Genomic DNA, 19,115 nt, shown 5'->3' with positions numbered 1-19,115 from the left:
CCTGTCTGTTCAAGCAGCCAAACTATGGAACTCATTACCCGTACATAAGATCCACGGATAACTACCTTATCTTCAAAAGACTATTCAAGAGTTGGCTCTTCCCCACATAACCACCATACTTTACAGCATATCCCTGTGTATATAAACATTTATTTGGAATATATATGTGTACTTACATATGTGTATTGCTTTATATAAATGTGTATAATAATTAGGTATATAATATATAGAAATTCATTTGTTCTGATTAACAAAAGGTACATATTATTTAGGCTTATATTATTCTATATTTAACATGTATATAGGTGACTGCAAAAATAAGTTAGTCTTTACCATAACTATTTATCTACAATTGCTTTACTATTGAATTGAAGAAAAAAAATGTAAATCACAAAAAATATAAACTAACAAAGTACATTAACACTTGAAAGTCTGGGTTTATTAAATACTACCTAAATCTACATTTATTTCTTGCTTATACATATATACCTTCTATGTACTCATGTATCTTTATGACTTTACATCTAATTCAGCATCTCCAAATCACTAACCTGTACCGGTCTCAATATATCATCTACCTCCACTCTCACTCATCTCAAACCTCATTCTATTACTCTCCCCAATGCACTACCCTATTTCTCACCCTATACCTCTCTCAATGTGACCTCTAACTCCACTCTCGGACTCATCCCAAACCCATTCTACTACTATGAGCCCCAAAATAACCCTTTCTAGACTCTTCCCTACTCTACCCCTACTAGCATCATCTCATACCTCTTACTATTTAGATCTCCAAAACAAGCTTTTCTAAACCCTACCCTCCAACTCTCTCCATTTCACCTCCCAGTTACTCACCCCAAACTCCCTCCTACTGCTATGAGAGCCAAAAAAACTATTTCTAGACCCTTCCCTCTTCTATCCCTCCATTATAGTTTTTCAATCCAAATAAACTCACATGTCCACCGCTCAAATTAATCCCATATCTCACTATACTAATTCACCACTAATAGTCTTTGACTTCTGGAGTAGCGGGCTACTCACCGAAAAAGTGCCTTAACGGCTAGTTAGGGGTAGGAAGCTCTATATAAATGCAATTGCAATTTCCTTTTAAAGTCAACACACAAAACAAGTAAGAGCAAAAGTCCCCATAAATTAAATGGAAGCATGAAGCCTGCAGGTATCTCCATCACAAAATTTTACCTAAATAAGCTTTAATCACAAAAATGCAGAAACTTTGGATTTACCAAATTGATGAAATTTTGCATTAGCTAAACCATCTACGCCAGTTCTGCCGCCTGTGATGCTGCTGCAGCGTTTTACATCGTTGGTGAAGCCTGAAGCAGAATAATTATGCCCACGCCCAACAAGTAATGTTGTTAAACGGAGATAATCCTAAATAGAGTGGCTGCGCACACGTGTATGGCAATTCCTCAAACTGGTTTTAAACCTATCCAAAAGATAACATCCAAGGAAATACCAGTAGTAAACTATTTAATACATTAAACGTTATGCTAGGATAAAGTCAAAAAGGTACATTTAAATTCACTTCGAAATACAATTGTGTTTTTTCTTTGGCAATATACCATTAAGCGTCATTTTAAATATTTCATTCCAGTGGATATCTGTGCCTCACTGTAAACGCTGGATGTTTGCCAAATCTCATTATGCAAGCATGGAATATAATACGAGTAAATTACTCCAAAAATATAAATACACGCATATACATACAATTGTTAAAATACAATCAGCCATGCAGGCCCGATTTGTGCGAGAGGAGTAGAGCAAGCATTCGGTAGAACCCCAATATTTTTGCAGACCTCAATGAATTTACAAGAGCTGCTAGGAGTATATTTCCCTTAAGTACTACAAAAGAAACTGACCATCTTCGAAAAACACGAGGCTACCAACAAACCCAGGGACATATCTCTACTAAAGTTCTGCATGGCACAACGCGAAACAAAACGTAGCGTCTATTAATGTAATGTTGCACCAGAAAAAACTTTACCCTTCCTTACGGTGTTTTTAGGTGGAATTACGTGACGAAACGCAGCACTACCTTCCACTATTAATAATAATATCACAGGACATGTTGAAATTCTAGTTTCCAGAAGTGTAAATAATCTTCCTTGTCAGATATGCAGCAATAGAGCACAGCTTTGGTTTTGGGTAGGGGAAAGGACGGCCCCCAAGTTATTTCTGCATAATTTGTAAACTAAGGGAGAGGGAGGAGTTTGCTTTGGGTGAGGTCGTCTGCTAAGTTACAATATCTTGTGTACACCGTGTCTTGTGTACAACAGTAGTCTGCGGGAAAGTTTAGAAAGCCATTCCGCGGAGCCACATGAGTACAAGCCACGAAAAAGCAAAGCAGGCAATGGGTGCTTTATGCTACCTGCAGTCTCTACTGGAGTATTTCTATCTGGAGCCGTCTCCCTGTGGCTTGTCAGGGAACGAACACTCGCAGATCAGTGTTGCAAGACCAGAGGAGAACTAATCGGAGGGGGAGAGGAAGAGAAACATAATTCTAACTTACACAAGAACAGACAAAAACGACCCTAAAACCTGCTCTCCAAAACTATTGCTATTACACTTGCGGTGATACATTACGTGCGTTGCCCGTTACCTTTCACTGGCCGTTCAGAGGTGGACAGCTGCTTGGCATCGGCTTCCCTTGGCTCGGACATGGCTGGGCTGTACGTGCTGCCCGGGTACTTCTCAGCTATCCGCGTTCTGAGACTGTCACCCGAATAGGAGGCAGCCTACTCCAGGAGTTCCTCTGCGAAAACAGAGGAAGGACAAGAAGTCCGCACCCAGCAACCGACGCCACCATCTTGGAAAGGATGCGCCTTCCGTGAATTCAAGCGGCAGCTGAGAAGGGGCGCAGTGGAAGGTCGTTGGTCGCCATCAAAATTCTCTCATCTGCTCACTGCTAAGTGTGAGAACATAAAAGAGACTGCGAATAGATATAAATATGAAATCTAAGGGTGTCCTTAGCGTAGATGAAGTCTACACTCCTGCACGGATACACTTCATCTTTTAATCTCAGTATAGCAATTTTCGATCTGGGTAGCAGTGTGCTTAGGAAATACATCGCATAACAGGAAGCTATCACCCAGCGAAATAGCCCCAGGAGGATTTCTAGGGTGGCATTCTATGCTACAAACTTCCACATTGTGTTTTCCTCCTTAGTCCGTTTACTATATCACTTTCAGGACTACGTTTACATAGTATCGCAAATCCGCACAGCCTAGCCCTCACTTCCCAGGGTCTGACACAAGCCAATCAAAGAGCGTGGACATCGCCCTCTTCCAAAGACGCTCTATGGCTATTGGAGAATTTTTACTATCAATCAGCCCACACACTTACACTTATTCCTAGATGGCTCCTCCTCCTTCCCTGCAAGATTATTTAGTTAGCAGGAAGGGCGGCTGCAGACACCTCAACTAGCTCCTTCCAGGAGCAACACAGAATGAGAGTAACGCGCGCCCTGATTGGCCATTAGCGGCACTATCCGGAAGAAGCGGTAAGTGGGTTGGTATATATATGCAGTGCCCTGTAACCTGCTGTTAACACCCCTGTCCAGTCGAGATAGTACGACATGCACAGGGCACCTGCCTAGGTTGACCAGATGTTGAAAGCCAAAAACCGTGACTTTTAGAAAAAATAGAAGTACGAATTCAGCATCATCCGAGGGACACAGCATGACCCCGCTCATCAATATAGAAACACAGTCGAAGCACTAAGGGAATAAATAAAAAGCCTATTTAAACCCGGTATCAAGCGTGTTTTTTAAATGGCTTTCGAATAGGCGCTCCTAACTAGTACGGCTTTGTAACTCATAAAAACGTGCCTCCACTGTTTACAGTCAACCCTCACTAAAAACCAGGACCTGGCCCTAAACTGCCGACATCTGCCAGGAGAGCTGATGAAAAACCGGGACGCTTTGTCGCCCTACGTGACGTGCCCAAACTCCTCAAGCTCTCCTTGTTTATAACCCATGTGTGTCTCACGCCTGGAATATTATATTTATCTATCAAGAAAACAGCAGCCAGGACAAAAATCCCGATCCCAATGGATGCACTGAGTCACACAGAAATTAAATGTCCAAGAAAGAAGGGACTCCCACAGTTGGACTCACCAAAGAACAAAAATATATTTTTCAATACAGCGTTTCAGCTTCTGCCTTCCTCAGGTAGTACAGGAGTGTTTGCTTAGTGGCTTTACAGCTGACACTGCTGGATTTAAAAAAAAGGCAAACCATCTTGAGGCTAAGCCGAGAATATTGTAGTGGAAATATATTTTTGTTCTTTAGTGGCAAGTCCATCTGTTTGGGTCACATTTCAGTGCTGGGCTTATGTTTATAAATGTTTTTCAAATATGTTAATCTATTTGAGTCATCTGAACTGAACCATGTCTTGAATTTATGGTATGCACTGGTTTGGTAAATGAAATCCAGGACTCAAAATAATAGGACTCTGTGACAAAGGAGATATAGTGAGCTATAGTGATGATTACATAAGTATAAAGTTTCATTTAAAGAAGTGGTAGCCAACTGATATTTTTATTAGGCAATTTCTAGAAAGCTAATTGTGCATATATTGCATTTATTTATTTTAGTCAGCTACACATTTATGTGCTTACTTTAAGAACTAATTCTTACTGTTCTTGGGTTCAAGCCCAGTCTCTTGGGCCCAAAAAAATAACAATACGTGTGATTTAAATAGTTTGAATAATTTGATCAATCAAATGTAGGCTGCCCCCCAATATTTGGCCTTGCAACAGGGTTAAGGGGAAATATCTCCAGTTAGGCGTCGATGAGTCCATATGTCCTACATGGCAGACGGAACCATGGCTCTAAGCTAGCTGATGGTGTTGATTAGTTGCCTTATTGTGTATTCACAACCCTTTTTTCACCTACTAGTCTGTGCAGGGATAGGAGGGAGCTGGGGTTAGCTCTCAAACACCAGAAAATACCCCTTGGTGTCAATAAGACTTGCTTTTGGGAACAGGAATACCCGACTAAAAGGTACCTCCCTGGACTGGTCATGGTATTAAGGGACACCCCGATTTGAAAGAAAACTGTAAAAAAAAAATAGGAGGTGCCAGCGAGGAGAAATGTAGAAACCTTTGCAGAAGCCAGAACTGGTAAGACTTGGGGCAGCTAAGTACACACTCCCAAAGGAATTTCTTTAGTGGTGCTCCAGGAGGAAGAACATCTTAGTGCTTAGGGCAGCTGTAATAAACCACACCCCTCAGTAACAAACATTCAGACACAACTTATCTTCATTGCTGGTGTGACCGTGCGCACCAGACCACGTACCAGTGTGAAGAGGGCCCAGAGGGGGAATTAATTTTCTATTTGGCCCGCAGAGTTAATACTTGCTCAGCTAAGCACAATAAGTCCTGAACAGCCCAAGGTGGCCTTCATCCATGCTAACCACATTTATTAGTAAGGAATTACATTCGTCGCAAATTGTAGGTCACAGCTTATAAGCCACTGGAAAAATGATTTGCTATATTTGGATGTTCCAGGGTTACTGTTTAGCCTCAGATTGTCCAGGATTGAATATTAACTGATTCGGAGGCTATCAGTAACAAGCATTGGCAAAGCCAATGTTCCACATATACAAGATCTATTGGCTTTGTATTTTTTTTTTTTACATTTTTCACAACAGGACGAGCTCCTGAGAAACATGGCTTTAAGTAAAAAACACATGTGCTGTGACATGGCCAGCGTTGACTAAGTATACCACTTTTTTTTTTTTTTTTTTTTTTTTAAATCAGAGCCATGTTGCAACGTAGCGTGTCCTAAGATGCAACGTGTTAAAACATTTTTTTAAAATGACAAAGCCACAAGATCTTGCATAGGTGAAACCTATTGGGTCTGCCAATGCTTGTGTACTGTTGATTTCCCTGATATTACCGCAATTATTGCCTTTAGCAAGAACAAATGCATGCATACCTGGCAAAACACTGGCATTGCATGTCTTTACAAGATTAATACTACCGTATTTGCAAACGTGGGCCACTTTTTTAGCCATCCAATTTGTTAATGGGTTCCACTTTTATTTTTGTACCAGGCCTATTTTCTGTCCTAGTCCGATCCTGTAGATACCCATTGACTGACTGATTAGTACAAAGTGAAACCAGAAAACTATGCTAAACCACAGCTTCACTGCTTAAATTGTGTGATCTTAGGCAAATATTTTATTTCACTAAAACTTTTTTCTTCATTATGGAGTATGAAAGAAATTTCAAATATATAGGTTCAGAATACAAGTTGTACTAAAACCAATTGTTTGATTCAATAGATATGAAATGTTGCTCTATATTAATCTGGGACAAGCAAAGTGTGTATATGACAATTGTTATTGCCTCTTAGTTCACTAATCGTTCACGTTTAAAAACCATTAATTTTAATAAAGTACTTCTCAGTGTAGTGCTATAATGTGATGTAATCCGCATGTTAAAGTAGTAAGCATTTTTGAATTTTGAAGAGTATCACATTTTACGTGATGATTGTTCAGTGATTTACACAGCAAATATTTTCAGTGCTCGGCTCGTGCACAGGTTCTATGATCCGAGCTAGATCCTTGGGTCAGCTCTGGCTCACGTCTCCCTGTTAATTTGTGGGCTCACCCACCTCTAGTATTCAGAGAGTCAAGAGAGGAGAGTTTATGAAAGAAGATCTGTTTGGTGTTCCTGGACTCACTATAAATCCTGGACATATGCTTATATCCGTTCCATTGAAGTGGCATGTGTCCCTCATTCTTGTGTCCATAACGTTTCATGCACAGAGGAGTGGAAATACTGGAGAAAAAACTTTGATAAGCTGCTCATATAAGAGGTGTAGACTGTCTGAATAACCTTAAAGTAACATCCCAGTGATGGAGGAAGTATTCGCACGTTACGCGACTTGCTTGTATTCAAGAACCTCAAATAACTTTAACTTTGTAATCAATCTGTTTTGTCTTACTAATATTGCACATTTTACACTACACGGGGTGTCCCAGTGAAGCTTGCTTATGTTTTTACTAACATTAATACGCTTGCCTCTAAAAGGGCCGCTGCTTTGCCGGGATTTAGTCTGCGCATGAGTCTGTCATACCCATGTGATGTGACGCACTCGCAGTTCTGGAGGGAATTTGTTGCTCATGCGCAATACAGCTAAAATGGCCGCTTTGTGTTCTCATATGCTCTAAGCTTGCATTGCCGCTTTTGCAAAGCTGTGTGTTCTGCACTTACCCTAATGCAATAGGTATCATAAAGTAAGGAATGTAGTATAGCCAATCATGGTATACAGTGTATTCATTTTTTCTGTGTTTCTAAATTGTTTTCGCTTACTTTTCATGTATCGGATTCTTTGGGCCTGGGAGGCGCTTGCTACTCTATCTTGAAGAGCCCGTATGGTACTTGTCATGTGATGAGGGAAATGAGCCCTGCCGCAGTGGAACCCAGCCAGCTGGCAGCCGAAGCCAAGATGCTCCTGGGAACCTGAACTCCAACCTAGCCGAAGAAGCTGACTTGTACCTAATTCTGATACAATTGTATTAACTTTTGTGTACCCTATTGTTCCCTGTAAATCATATGTCATGGGAAGCTAGAATTTAAGGGGTGGGTTCGAAAATGAATATTAAGCCTGAGAAAATCTAAAATTTAGGTGGTGTTCATCCAATCAGAACTTGGGGATCCTTTCAATTGCAACATTGGTGGGTGGTACACTGACCCGAAAACAGTATAACTAGTCTAGGTTTAGCTAGAGAAATTGTCCGACTTGTCCGAATAGCTGACCTGTCACTGACCCAACGTACTCTATAGGTGACTGATACAGAGTGCTGCGGAGCACTCTGTCCGTATTTTCCACAGACCCAGTTGGGGTTTTTGGAACCTTAAGTGCTGGCGAAGCACTTTGCTGGGAGATTCGAGAACCCAATCGGGGTTATTAGCAGATTCCTTGCAGAGAGGGAGTAGCGCAGGTGTTGCAACCGAAGCTGCAGGTGTTGGTCGTCCTCTTTGGTGAGCCCGGTCCTGATCCAAATCCTGAGGTTATCCTGTCCTGACTGTCCATGAGCTGTACCTGCTCGCCTACTGGCAGCCTGGGTCCTTTCCCGCCTTTTCCAACTGACCCGTGGCCAGGGTTGGTCTTCATTCTGTCCTAGGTAAATATAATCTCTACATGAGTGTTTGTCTATCTAAACTGGTCTCAAATAAAGCATAATTGCCTACGTCCCTTTTCCTTGTCTCTCTATAAATAAGATTGTCATGCAAACTTGTCTATTAGCATGTTCCACTTTTCTCCCTACCTTTAGTCAATTATTGAATCGTTTGCACATATAGTATGTTCCATTCTTACCCTCCCTATAGAAATAAGCACATCTGGATAAATCAAACTGCATAAGTTTAGTTTCCCTTGAACCATTAGTGAATATCGAAAGTCTACTATTAGTATGTTTCCTTTCATTATCCGCCTTTAGTGAAATTGTGAAAGTCTGTTAATCCAAAATAGCGTGTTCCTTATTTTCTCTCCCTTTACTTTTCCGATTTCTAAATGATTCTTACGCTCATTCATAGCTATACGATATTTCTAATTCTAGTTATAGACAGTCTGATCTGTGTAAATTTGTGGCTCATGACATATGATGATGATAATAATAATTAGATAAAGGTTTTGAAAACTTCTTGAGTCTGTGGTCATTATAAAGAATATAAACTTTATTAACTGCGTATATGGTATTTCTGTTGTCTATTTGTCCCACAGCTAGCTCTCTGATCCGTTGTGATCTTAGGTACCTGTGACATGGATTGGTAAGTCAGGTACACGGAAATAGAAAAGAAGTGAAACTGAATTTCTGATAAAAGTGTGTAGGTTACCCGATTAAAGTTTGGTGAAATAATATTTTTTATGGGCCCAAGTGTGCATTATCTACTAACGAAGTTAGGTGGGTGACCTGCGCGCTCTATCACAAGTGCCTCGGAAACAAGGGATCTGCACCTCGCTCAGTGCTACCCTCTATGTGGCACGGGCAATGGAGCAGTATTTTCTTGAGGAACCTCTAGGAGAGGTAGCCGGCAAGTGTGCACACAGGAAGGCAGAAGCGTAGGGCGTGACAAGGCAGGAACAAATGGCTGGCGTGAACAAAGCATGAGCAGCAGCCTACAAGTATGTAACTGGAACACAAAGCATTTGTTTACAAATGTCTTAAAACGTATAACATTTTTACATAAAATAAACATAAACAGCTTGCTCCTTCCAAACACTTGCCACACGGTTAACTTCAAACAAAGCCATTAAGATGTGCACTTGATCTGCTTGGTGTCAAAGTGCAACTCGTGTCCCAGCCAAATCATCACAATGTATGTTCTTTTTTCTGTGCCAGTTTGTATCAAATTGTGTTCTTTGGTGTTCTCAAATAGCCGCCTTGTTGTGCAGGGGGTGATAAACAAGCTACAAAAAGGACGCCGTGGGAAACAAAATGGAGAATGGGAAAAGGGTGGTAGGTTAAAAGGATGGTGGATTAAAAACAAGGTAAAGTGTGAGGAGGTTATTTTTTTGTTTGTTTTTTTTTTTAAATAACAGAAATTGGGTTTAAAACAATGGAGGGGTGGGTTAAAAACAAACTTGGAAGGATGGGGAGAGGGACTGCAGGCATATGCACTCTCCAAATGCATATGGAAATGGAAAAAAAATATTGCCAGTGGACAGACACTGGCCACAGGAAGCAGTACTTGGCCCAGGCTCTATGACGAGGACAAAGATTCTGAAGTCTAGGAGGAAGCCGCAGGCCACAGGAGAGCCGCTGACCAATAGGAAGCAAGGAAACGAGAATGATGTGGGAGCCAACCAATTGGAAGTAAAGGTAAGGAATGGACAGGCTCTTAACTGCTTTAAAGATTTTTTTTCATTGCAAGAGATTTTGCAAGCGCTGTGCAGGCAAAACTTAAAAATGGAGGACGTGCCTCTGAGCAGGTTTGATTTGTACTAATAGACCTCAACGGATGTCCATTTGAATTTGCAACTAGTCGCAACCATGTGACTAATTGCTCTATGAGCATCTGTCCCCTTTATGGCTTGCCCCAGTTCAGAGGTCAAAAAGGTAATGAGGAGGCTAATGGCTTCTTCCCCACCACCTACACATACTACTTTGAGGATGCTGACAACTCTACGAGGCCTCAGGGTTACACATGTTAGATTTGGGGCTCTCTAGTTGGCAGAGGTAGGTACCTTTGACCAAATAGGGACCCTTGTGTCTAGTCAGGATAAGGGGGTACATTCCTAAAATAACCCCAGCTCACCCCCCTGGTAGCTTGGCATGCGCAGACCGGCTTATCTCAGAGGCCGTGTGTAAAGCATTTGTGAACACCTACAGTAACCCAGTGACAACACTACAGATGGACACCACACAAGCCGTAGTATAAAAATAAGTATTTTTATATAGACTTAACACAAGACCACAAACAACAAAAATCCACACTATTGTACTGTAAAAATGTCAGAAAAAGCTTTGTTCTCTTTAGATGTAAAATGCAACACTTTGAGTTCAATGTAACTTTGGATGCGTAACGCTATACAACGAAAGTGTTGCAGGGAAGGTGATACTTCGGTTCCGTACACGCAAGAACGGTGATGCATCGGGTCCCTACTGCTGCATAGGGGATGCGTTAGTTCTTCTCCGCATGGGGAGGTGATGCGTCTGTTTCTTACTGCGCTTCCGTGGCGATGCGACCAGCAGCTCCATGATGTAATGAAGATCCGGTGCAATGAAACAAAATATCGTCTTCTTGATGCGACAACTATGCATGCACGTCCAACGGCCGTGCGGTGACTCAACGATTCTTCTGAGCCGCGACCGGCCCTGCGACACGCTCCACCGTTGATGCGACGGCGTCACTCTTCTCCAGTGATGCAACATTTTCCCACAATAAATGCTATATATTTGGTACATAATAATAAGCCATTGCAAATTGCTGCTCAGTTTTTGACTGGGTTCGTCGGGTACTTGGTGAACTTACAAGTCCTATATATCCCCACAACCAGTAAGGTCCAGCGGATGTAACTGTATATTTCTTTCAAAGAGCTGTCATAATTAGGAGAAGTTACAGGGTAAAATGTTGACACAAAAGGCTGTTTTTTTCAACTAATTTTCCATTTTTCCTATATTTAACTATTAGTTTCTATAAAGAAACATTGATGGATCTTCACATGCTGAATTCCGAATGTGGTCTACTTTTCTAAAACGTATAGCTTCCCAGGATCCATTATTGCTTTCACACCCATTTCTACCATTGACTGGAAGGAGGGCGAAAGCACAAAAAAATAACAAAAATAGGCTATGTCCCAGAAAAATGCCAAAACTGTGTAAAAAAATGTTGGTTTTCTGACAAAAGTCTGTCATTCCCTAAAAGCTGGGAAAATGGTGATTTCAGCCCCACAAACCCTTTCTTTATACAATTTGCAGGGAAAAACCCAGACGCTTTTCACGTGCAGCTCTTTTTCCCCCAAAAAACAAAATGTAGCTGTTTTTTAGCTAATTTCTGGGACCGCTCCAGGGGAACCCACAAACCCTGGGTACCTTTAGAATCCCCATGATGTTGGAAGAAAAGGATACAAATTTGGCGTGGATACCTTATGTGGTCAAAAAGTTACAGGGGCCTAAGCTCTCACTATCCCAAATAGCCAAAAAAAGGCTTCGTACAGAGGGGGGAAAAGACCTAGCAGCGAAGGGATTAAAGGCATTTTTATTGCGCATTCACTTTGTGAGCAATAAAGATGCCTTTAAATCTTGCTATTTTGTCACATTTGCTCTGCTTTCAGAGACCAAGGTCAAAAGTCATTTTGTCTTCCTATTCACCAGAAAGGGCGAGTAGGACCTAAAAATAACTTGCCCTAATTGAATTTGGCTTGCAAATGTGAGCGAGCGGATTATTTGAGCCCTGCGGGGTGATTGCGGCCCCCCCCCTATCCTACTTCTGAGACTATCCTTACTATTGGGAGTGTTCCTATTTCTACTGTAAGCATGCAAGGCCACTGACCTGGGCCCCGCTGCACATTGCTACTGGAGGCTGTACCTGCATGGACAGTGCCGACGTCGAGAGTGTAGAGGTGTCACTGCGCATGGGAAACAGTGGCTTTAGCCCCCACCCATCATCATGATGCTGGGCTCTAGTGCACTATGAGACTGGTGAGACCCTACAGCTGGGCATACCATACCTACCTACCTAACTTAGCTCCATGTTAGGAGCCCATTTTTCCCTGCGCCTGAAGGCCTATTGTGGTGTAGGGGCTAGGATCCAATTTTGCCTGTTCGGATTCCTGCTGGGAAGCAGTTGCTGCTCTGACCAGGTGTCTGGAACCTGAGGGCAGGCTACCCGGATGGCTGTGTGGGCCTAGAAATGCCTGGCCTGGTCTTCCTTGGCTACGTCTAGTGCATAGATAGTGACTGTTCCTGACACAGTTTGGGGTCCTTGCTCACCGGCAGCTGATACACAACAGTGAAGGTCAAGATACCAAAACTGCCCCCAGCGCATCCGGTGCGGAGGTGCTTGTTTTCCAGCACATGGTCAGTTTGAGGGAATCCTACAAGCTATCACAGATACCAAGACAGCCCTTTAAACGAAGATTGACATTGTGTCGGTGGAGGGCTCCTTACTACAAGCTGATCACCAGAAACTTGAGGAGCATGTGGATGCTACAGAATCCATTTTAACGGTGCTGCGCTCCACGGTGGAGGACGTGCAGAAGCAAATGGTTGCGGAGGTGGAGGTAATCCAACATAGGGTGAAAGATGCGAGGGCCATTTACAGAGAATTAACATTAGACCGCTGGGGTTCCCCAAGTCAGCTGAGAACCCCAATGCTGAACTTTTTCTGGAATATTGACTAACAGAGACTGTACTGGCTGGGAAACGGCCTACATTTATCTCAGTTGAGAGAGTACAACGCAATTTGGGGTGCCCACCCTGGCCGGGTGGAGTGCCTCGCCCACTCATTGAGGGGTGCACCATATCTGCATACCCAGATAATATGGCAGCTGTCGAGGCCCAACAGAATTCCTACATTGCAGTCAAGAAACAATTAGAGCGCTGGGATTGTGGGACACACTCCTATATCTGGAGAGACTGCGGTGGTTAAACACTTCTTCCAATCCCCGGAGGAGGCCTGGACATGTTTCAATACAAAGGCTATAGTGCTCGGCGTGAGGATGGAGCGTACAGGGAGACTTGGAGATGCAGGAAAACTCAGAGGCCATGCAGTGCATTGCCTAAATCCCAGCCCATGACTGAGCAGGCAGCCGAGGCACAAGCACAGGTGGTGGTGTATGTTGCACATTATCACAAAAACATGTTTGAGGTGCTGGGCTCAGAGCCTGGTTCTGTCTCAGAGACAGACGCCAGCAGCTCAGGAACCTCAGGTTGGGCGCAGTGCCTTGGGCCGACACGGATTCCCAGGCTTGCATGGACCTCTAGATGACAGGGGCTTGTGATGCCCGCTGTAAGAAAGCATCCATGTACTCTGATAGCTATGGGGGAGAGTGTGGCAGGTTTCATTAGGACCTTTGTTGTGGCGTGACCGCTTGACTCATGGCACTATCCCTACATTGTTTGATGTGACTGGTCACATTCCCACAGATAACGGACAGCATGGATCTGCTAGTGGTCCGCCTTCCGTCGCAAATAGAGAACTGTTTGAACTGTGAAGCAGGGTGCCCCAGCACTGCAGTCCTGGGTGGGGAGTTGGGTCTTTATTTTGTTACAGCCATGGTTGGCACTAATATTTGGTTATTTCCTGCTGGAGAGTAATCTCAATGGTGCACCAATGTTTGGGGGGTGGGGGTGGGGGGGGACTGGCATAGGTTAACCTACTACACAATCGCAGTTACAACTGTTGACTGATGCAAGTATGCATACTTACATGGAATGTGTGGGACCTTAACTCCCCCGTCAAAATGTTACAATGAATGGCGTAACTTAAAAGATAGAAAGCTCAGGTGGTATTCTTACAGGAAATGCTCCTGTGCACGCCTCCTCTCAAGGACTTTGCATTACATACCATATCATATCATTCCCCCTCTCGCTTTGGCAGGTATGTTTATTAATATTCACTGTTTTGTTTAGTTATGATTCTAGTGACTATATTCGTAATATGTGGATCCCAAAATAGCGGGATTAGACAACTTGGATTTGATGTGGCAGTGCCGGGGTTTGTGTAGATCCACCTAGTTTGTGGTGACATCCTGGACGTTTGGGAACTTCTACTTACAGATGTCCTGCATTGATGTCAACACTTAATAAATTAGTTTTTCAACGGGGTAAAAAAGAACTCTCCAAAGCTCCAGCCAAACCAACCTTTTTCAAGTGTCCAGCCTTCAGTTCCACAGTGTTGGATACAATATAATTGGTGGCCCCCTCAGGGAGGATTTGTCTTCTCAAAAAAGTGACAAAATTCCTTTCTGCATTGAGACTTGAAACTTTTTTGATTTTTTTCACCAATCCACTTTTTGTATTTGACCCGCGCTCAGCCTCAAGTTGCGCCTAGCTCCTGGTCTACTGCATCTACAGGCCATCACTGATGCCATGTGCTTCTTGAAGCAATTTTCACTGACATCTTTAAACATTTATCTCTCTGGTGGACCTTATTGTACTGTTTTCTTTTTGGTTATATTTTACTCATAGAAATGGTCTGTTTATTTTAAAATTGGTTATGGAGTGTTTTTAACTTTTGTGTGACATTTTTTACCATTGTGTTACACTGCTTAAATACTTTACACATTGCCTTTGATATAAGCCTGGCTGCTTTGTGTGAAGTTACAACGGATTGAGCACAGGTTCATTTAATTTGTGTGGCATCTAGCAAGTGATGGCCTTATCCTTTGAGGTGGACACCTGCCATCCCCCACAAAAATAATCCACTTTTCTACATTCATTGGCGGATTGAAGGAATATTTGTTTTAATTAGCAGTAAAAAAACTCAGGGTATCTACATTTACTGTATAGTATCATAAAATCGAAAGTTTACATTTGCAAACCTTAATTGGTCTGTTTCGTTCAGGTCTAAACAACTGTGCCACGTGTCTCGCACAACAAGTCAACACTGATGTTTTACTATCCGAACTTAATGGGACAACGGTTTCAATAGTATTACGCTAAAGTCCGACTTAAAACCATTTAGAAATCCGTGCACAAGACTGTCTAAATCATGCAGAGCTTTTCCTTTAAAGCGAGGTTATAATTGGTTTGCATATGGTTGCTTCCCTTTTCTAAAGTACAAAGTAAAAAAAGAAAACCAGTATAATGGAATATTAGCCAAAGAACGAATTGACAGCTAAAGCATCCACTCAGTCATTACTATCAATTTATTTTTGATTGTCTTACTGTTAACCAGGGCTTTAAGTGGGATGAAAAAACTGGGGGGTCTCTCAAAGGAGTGTGGCCAGTGTAATTAGGGGCGTGGCTTAAAAACACTTGCAATAAAAATCTGTGCTTAGCATAGTGTGCCGCCCGACTTGTATTTTGCTGTTTCTGTCATTGCATCCAGATATGTGATACAAGTAACATCATACCTACATGTCAGGACTATTGGCTTTGTCAATGGTTATTATTTGCATAAGATAAATAAGCTGCAACTATGGCTTGTTACATATAATATTGAAAAAGCATCCTATTAAAGCCCCGGTGACCCTACCACAATATTGCTGCTCTTGAGTTTCAGAAAGAGAAGGGAAATCCAGAAAGAAAATTACTCTCTTTAAAGGATTTCCCTTCCCCTACAGCGCTCACCTTGCATGACGTCATGCCGTAGCTTCTCCACTAGTGAGAAGTGAGCAGTGTGGGCAGCTCACATGGATGTGCTTGCTCTCTCTTGAAGCTGGTCTCTATCGGGCTGTTTTGCGCCCTGGCACTTTTTTCCGGACTGCAGTGACAGCAAACGGCTGTCACTGCAGTCCGGAAAAAAATGGACTGCCTGTAGCCAGTGCTCAAAACAGAGCCCGATAAAGACCCGTTTTGAGGCCCCCTTTAAAAAACTGCCAGTGCTCAGACCCCTTGAGACCCGGCCCACTGAAAGCCCTGCTGTTAAATATACTTTAGGGACCGTTTAACTTTTGGGGTGTGCATACCACCACGTCTGTGCACACTCCTGTGTGAATTTGTACATAATTTTTACTGAACAAACTTCGTAGAACACTGGTTACTTTAAATACAATAGCGTTTCTTATACACCCAACTGTTACTTTTTTTTTTTAACAATTGTGTACTTACTTTGCACACTTGTTACTACATAAACGTTTCTAGTACTAAACACCCATGTTTACCTTAAAACTGTTGTTGCATGCACAGGATCGTGTTGCTGTATCCAAAAGATACTGCACACTGGTGTTGAACAATGCATATAAAACGTTCATACTTATTTTACTACACCCGTGTTATTTTGTAAACATATTCTTGAATACTGTACATGGTTACAACCAGTTGGATTACTGTGGAGCTGTGCTACTATACACACACTTGGGTAAGTGTTTCTTTATACAGATGTGTTATGCAATAAAACTTCATAACTATTTACACTTTCCTAAAGTACAGAACCGATAGTCGAATTTGTTAGTAGACATACAATTATGTTGCTGTATACAACTGATACTTCATGGAATAGTATCAGTTGTATACAGCAACATAATTGATGGTTTTACTTGATAATTACTGACAATCACATGTACAGAAACATTTAAAAACTGTGCAAAGTGACAATTATGTTTAGGATTGCGATTGGGTGAACAAATCAACAATTAGGCCTTGCTTGTTTGAAGTTACTTTGCAGAGGTATCTACATCAATACGTGCCAACGACTCATGTTTTTATATAAGTATATATTTGCAGACTGTTGCATGTACAATTGTTTATACCCAGACATTACTGTACACAAAATAACTCGTTTATACAGTGGCTATTGTGCATGTTTCAGTGCAATTGTGTGAAGATTTTAACTGTCCCCTATTAATATTTGACTTCGGTTCAGCCAAACAAAATCAGAGGAAAATGAAAAGAGTAATTCATTGCAGTGATCACATGGGTCTGACAGACCCAATCCATGAGGAATGAACTAACTAAGCTTTGAATCTACCTTACAGAAGGCCTGTATCCGGTTTTTAGACTGTCTAATTCTTAGTGTTTTGTTTTTTTCTTAACATTAAGATACCTGCGCTGAGGACATACTCTCCGACAACATGTTTTTCTTTTTTGGTCTAACTACAGGCAGCTTTAACTGTTCAAAAGATCTCATCTTCAATTCTTCACAAAAAATAATAATAGGCGCCCAGAAAGAGTAGCTTTGGGTCAGCCTACTTCAGCAATTAACGTTCATGTGTTAGATCGTTTACAGTTGTGTTCCTAACTATACGAGTTTGGTTACTATTTCTGGAGGTTTTATGGTCCTCTGATTAGATGAAGCAATGGGGAAAGTTTGTGAAGAAATGTAAGACAGGCTGCTTGTCTAGTCTCCTGACCTACCTGGAGTGGGGTGGTTGGGTGTTGCCCATATAGCTATATCGATTGGGTTTGGAGACTGTATCCTGAGCAGGTGTTTGCAATACAGTGCAACTGTTGTATATTGACCATGATTGTTGCTTACTTGAATTGATAAAGACATTTAAAAAAAACAAAGAAACGTTCATGTGTTTTTCTTGTTGCAATTGCTTAGATGGGCTGACCATCAAGACCAAGACATTCTGTGGATAATTACATTGTTCTGTATGTGGTCGATTAGGTTTTGGTATAAGTAGTCCTTTTGTTGGACTTAAGATGTGGCATGACTTGAAGCTTGTAAATGAGAGCCAGGTCGTGTCCAACAATGTATTTTCTCTAGTATTAAAGTTTTAATTGCCGATATCTGGCGTGTTTTTTTTGTTGTTTTTTTTTTTAGGAAGTGTGTGAGGTTTGGATCACATGGCAAGTAGGGGAAATCACTATTCACCATTTGTCCTACCACATTAGTTTGTTGTGGGTTGCTGTCACACCATGTTGGATTCACAGTCATTGTTGTTCACAAATAGGCTTCTCAAAGATACGATGTTTAACTTTGTGGGCCTTTCAACTTGACGACATACAATGCAAACCTCATCTTCTGAATCATTTTCATTACCATTTTCCTTGAGGGTACAGCTTGACCTTGTTATGCAGTCTGTTCTGCAAATGGGTTTTCTCCCAACTTCTGTATTGTTGTAGTCCAAGGTGTGCCTTCATTGTAATGTTTTCTTTATAGGACAGCTGTGGGCAACACAAAGGCACCCAAATCTTCAACACTTTACCCAACTTAAAGCTCATTCTTGTTTGTAATATGGAATCCTATGAGAAGGTGCCTTGTGGTGACCTCTTTGGAATCTCTCATGAGGCAAGCTGTACACCCCAAAAATGAGCTGCCCTGTTAAACGTTTGTTAAAATAAATCAACTAATCCGCTGCTCCAAGACACACTTATGGTTTCAATCTTTTACCTGAATGCCATCTGGGAGTAGACGGCAGCACTCCCGAGGTAGTGGTGCCGTCGGCCGTTGGTATAGGCGCAGCACTTAAGAGGTTAAAAGAGGATACTGGGCCTTATTTATTGAGTACGACAATCATCCACAAGAGGATATCACGGTTGCGCTTTGTGCCCACTTTGGGTGATGAGATGGCTTAGAGGTATTCACAAATTTCTAGCTAGGCCTTCTGCTCTTGCCACCGTAAAGTAAGAATGATAGTTTTACATTCATTATCATGTCTATCTAGCTGATCAAGACAAGGCCATTGGCGTAAGCATATATCACTTGTCTTCAAGCAGTTAAAAGGATGGAAAAGCAGCTGCAGCAATTTCAAGCCCGAAGAACAAAGCACCCACATCTCAACAAACTGTCAATCAAGCTGCTTGTCAGCTGTACGCAAACACAAAAATGAAAGGAAAAATACCTCTTTAGGTCGCCTTTATAACTTTTTTAATCAGCATACATTAGCCAGATTAGGTAAAGAGCAATAAACGTGTATTCAAGAAGTAGTATGTGTTTTAATACAAAAACACCAAGGGGGCGGGGAGGGTCATTAGGCACTATTGATAGCTCATGGAGCTACCAACTCGATCTGGACTTATTTATGGACT

The 19,115-nt window shown here is 41.9% G+C and overlaps 1 protein-coding gene across 7 annotated transcripts in view; it reads right to left on the bottom strand.

Moving 5' to 3' along the window:
• Positions 1-19,115, bottom strand: part of PPP3CA (protein phosphatase 3 catalytic subunit alpha) — a 707,038-nt gene that overhangs the window by 671,817 nt on the left and 16,106 nt on the right. For 3 of the 7 annotated variants that reach the window (XM_086961586.1, XM_086961589.1, XM_086961591.1), the window contains exon 1: positions 2,621-2,775. The exons of 3 other annotated variants lie outside the window; for them this stretch is intronic. In XM_086961586.1, coding sequence (XP_086817712.1) covers positions 2,621-2,681 — 61 coding nt within the window. In that variant the 5' untranslated portion in view covers positions 2,682-2,775. Of the gene's footprint in view, positions 1-2,620; positions 2,779-19,115 lie in introns of those variants that run through there. One more of the 7 variants, XM_086961588.1, reaches the window with a different exon arrangement.

This window comes from Lissotriton vulgaris, chromosome 3_1 (assembly GCF_964263255.1).
Source record: "Lissotriton vulgaris chromosome 3_1, aLisVul1.2, whole genome shotgun sequence".
Lineage (NCBI taxonomy): Eukaryota > Metazoa > Chordata > Amphibia > Caudata > Salamandridae > Lissotriton > Lissotriton vulgaris.
This window is presented reverse-complemented; position numbering and strand designations above follow the sequence as displayed.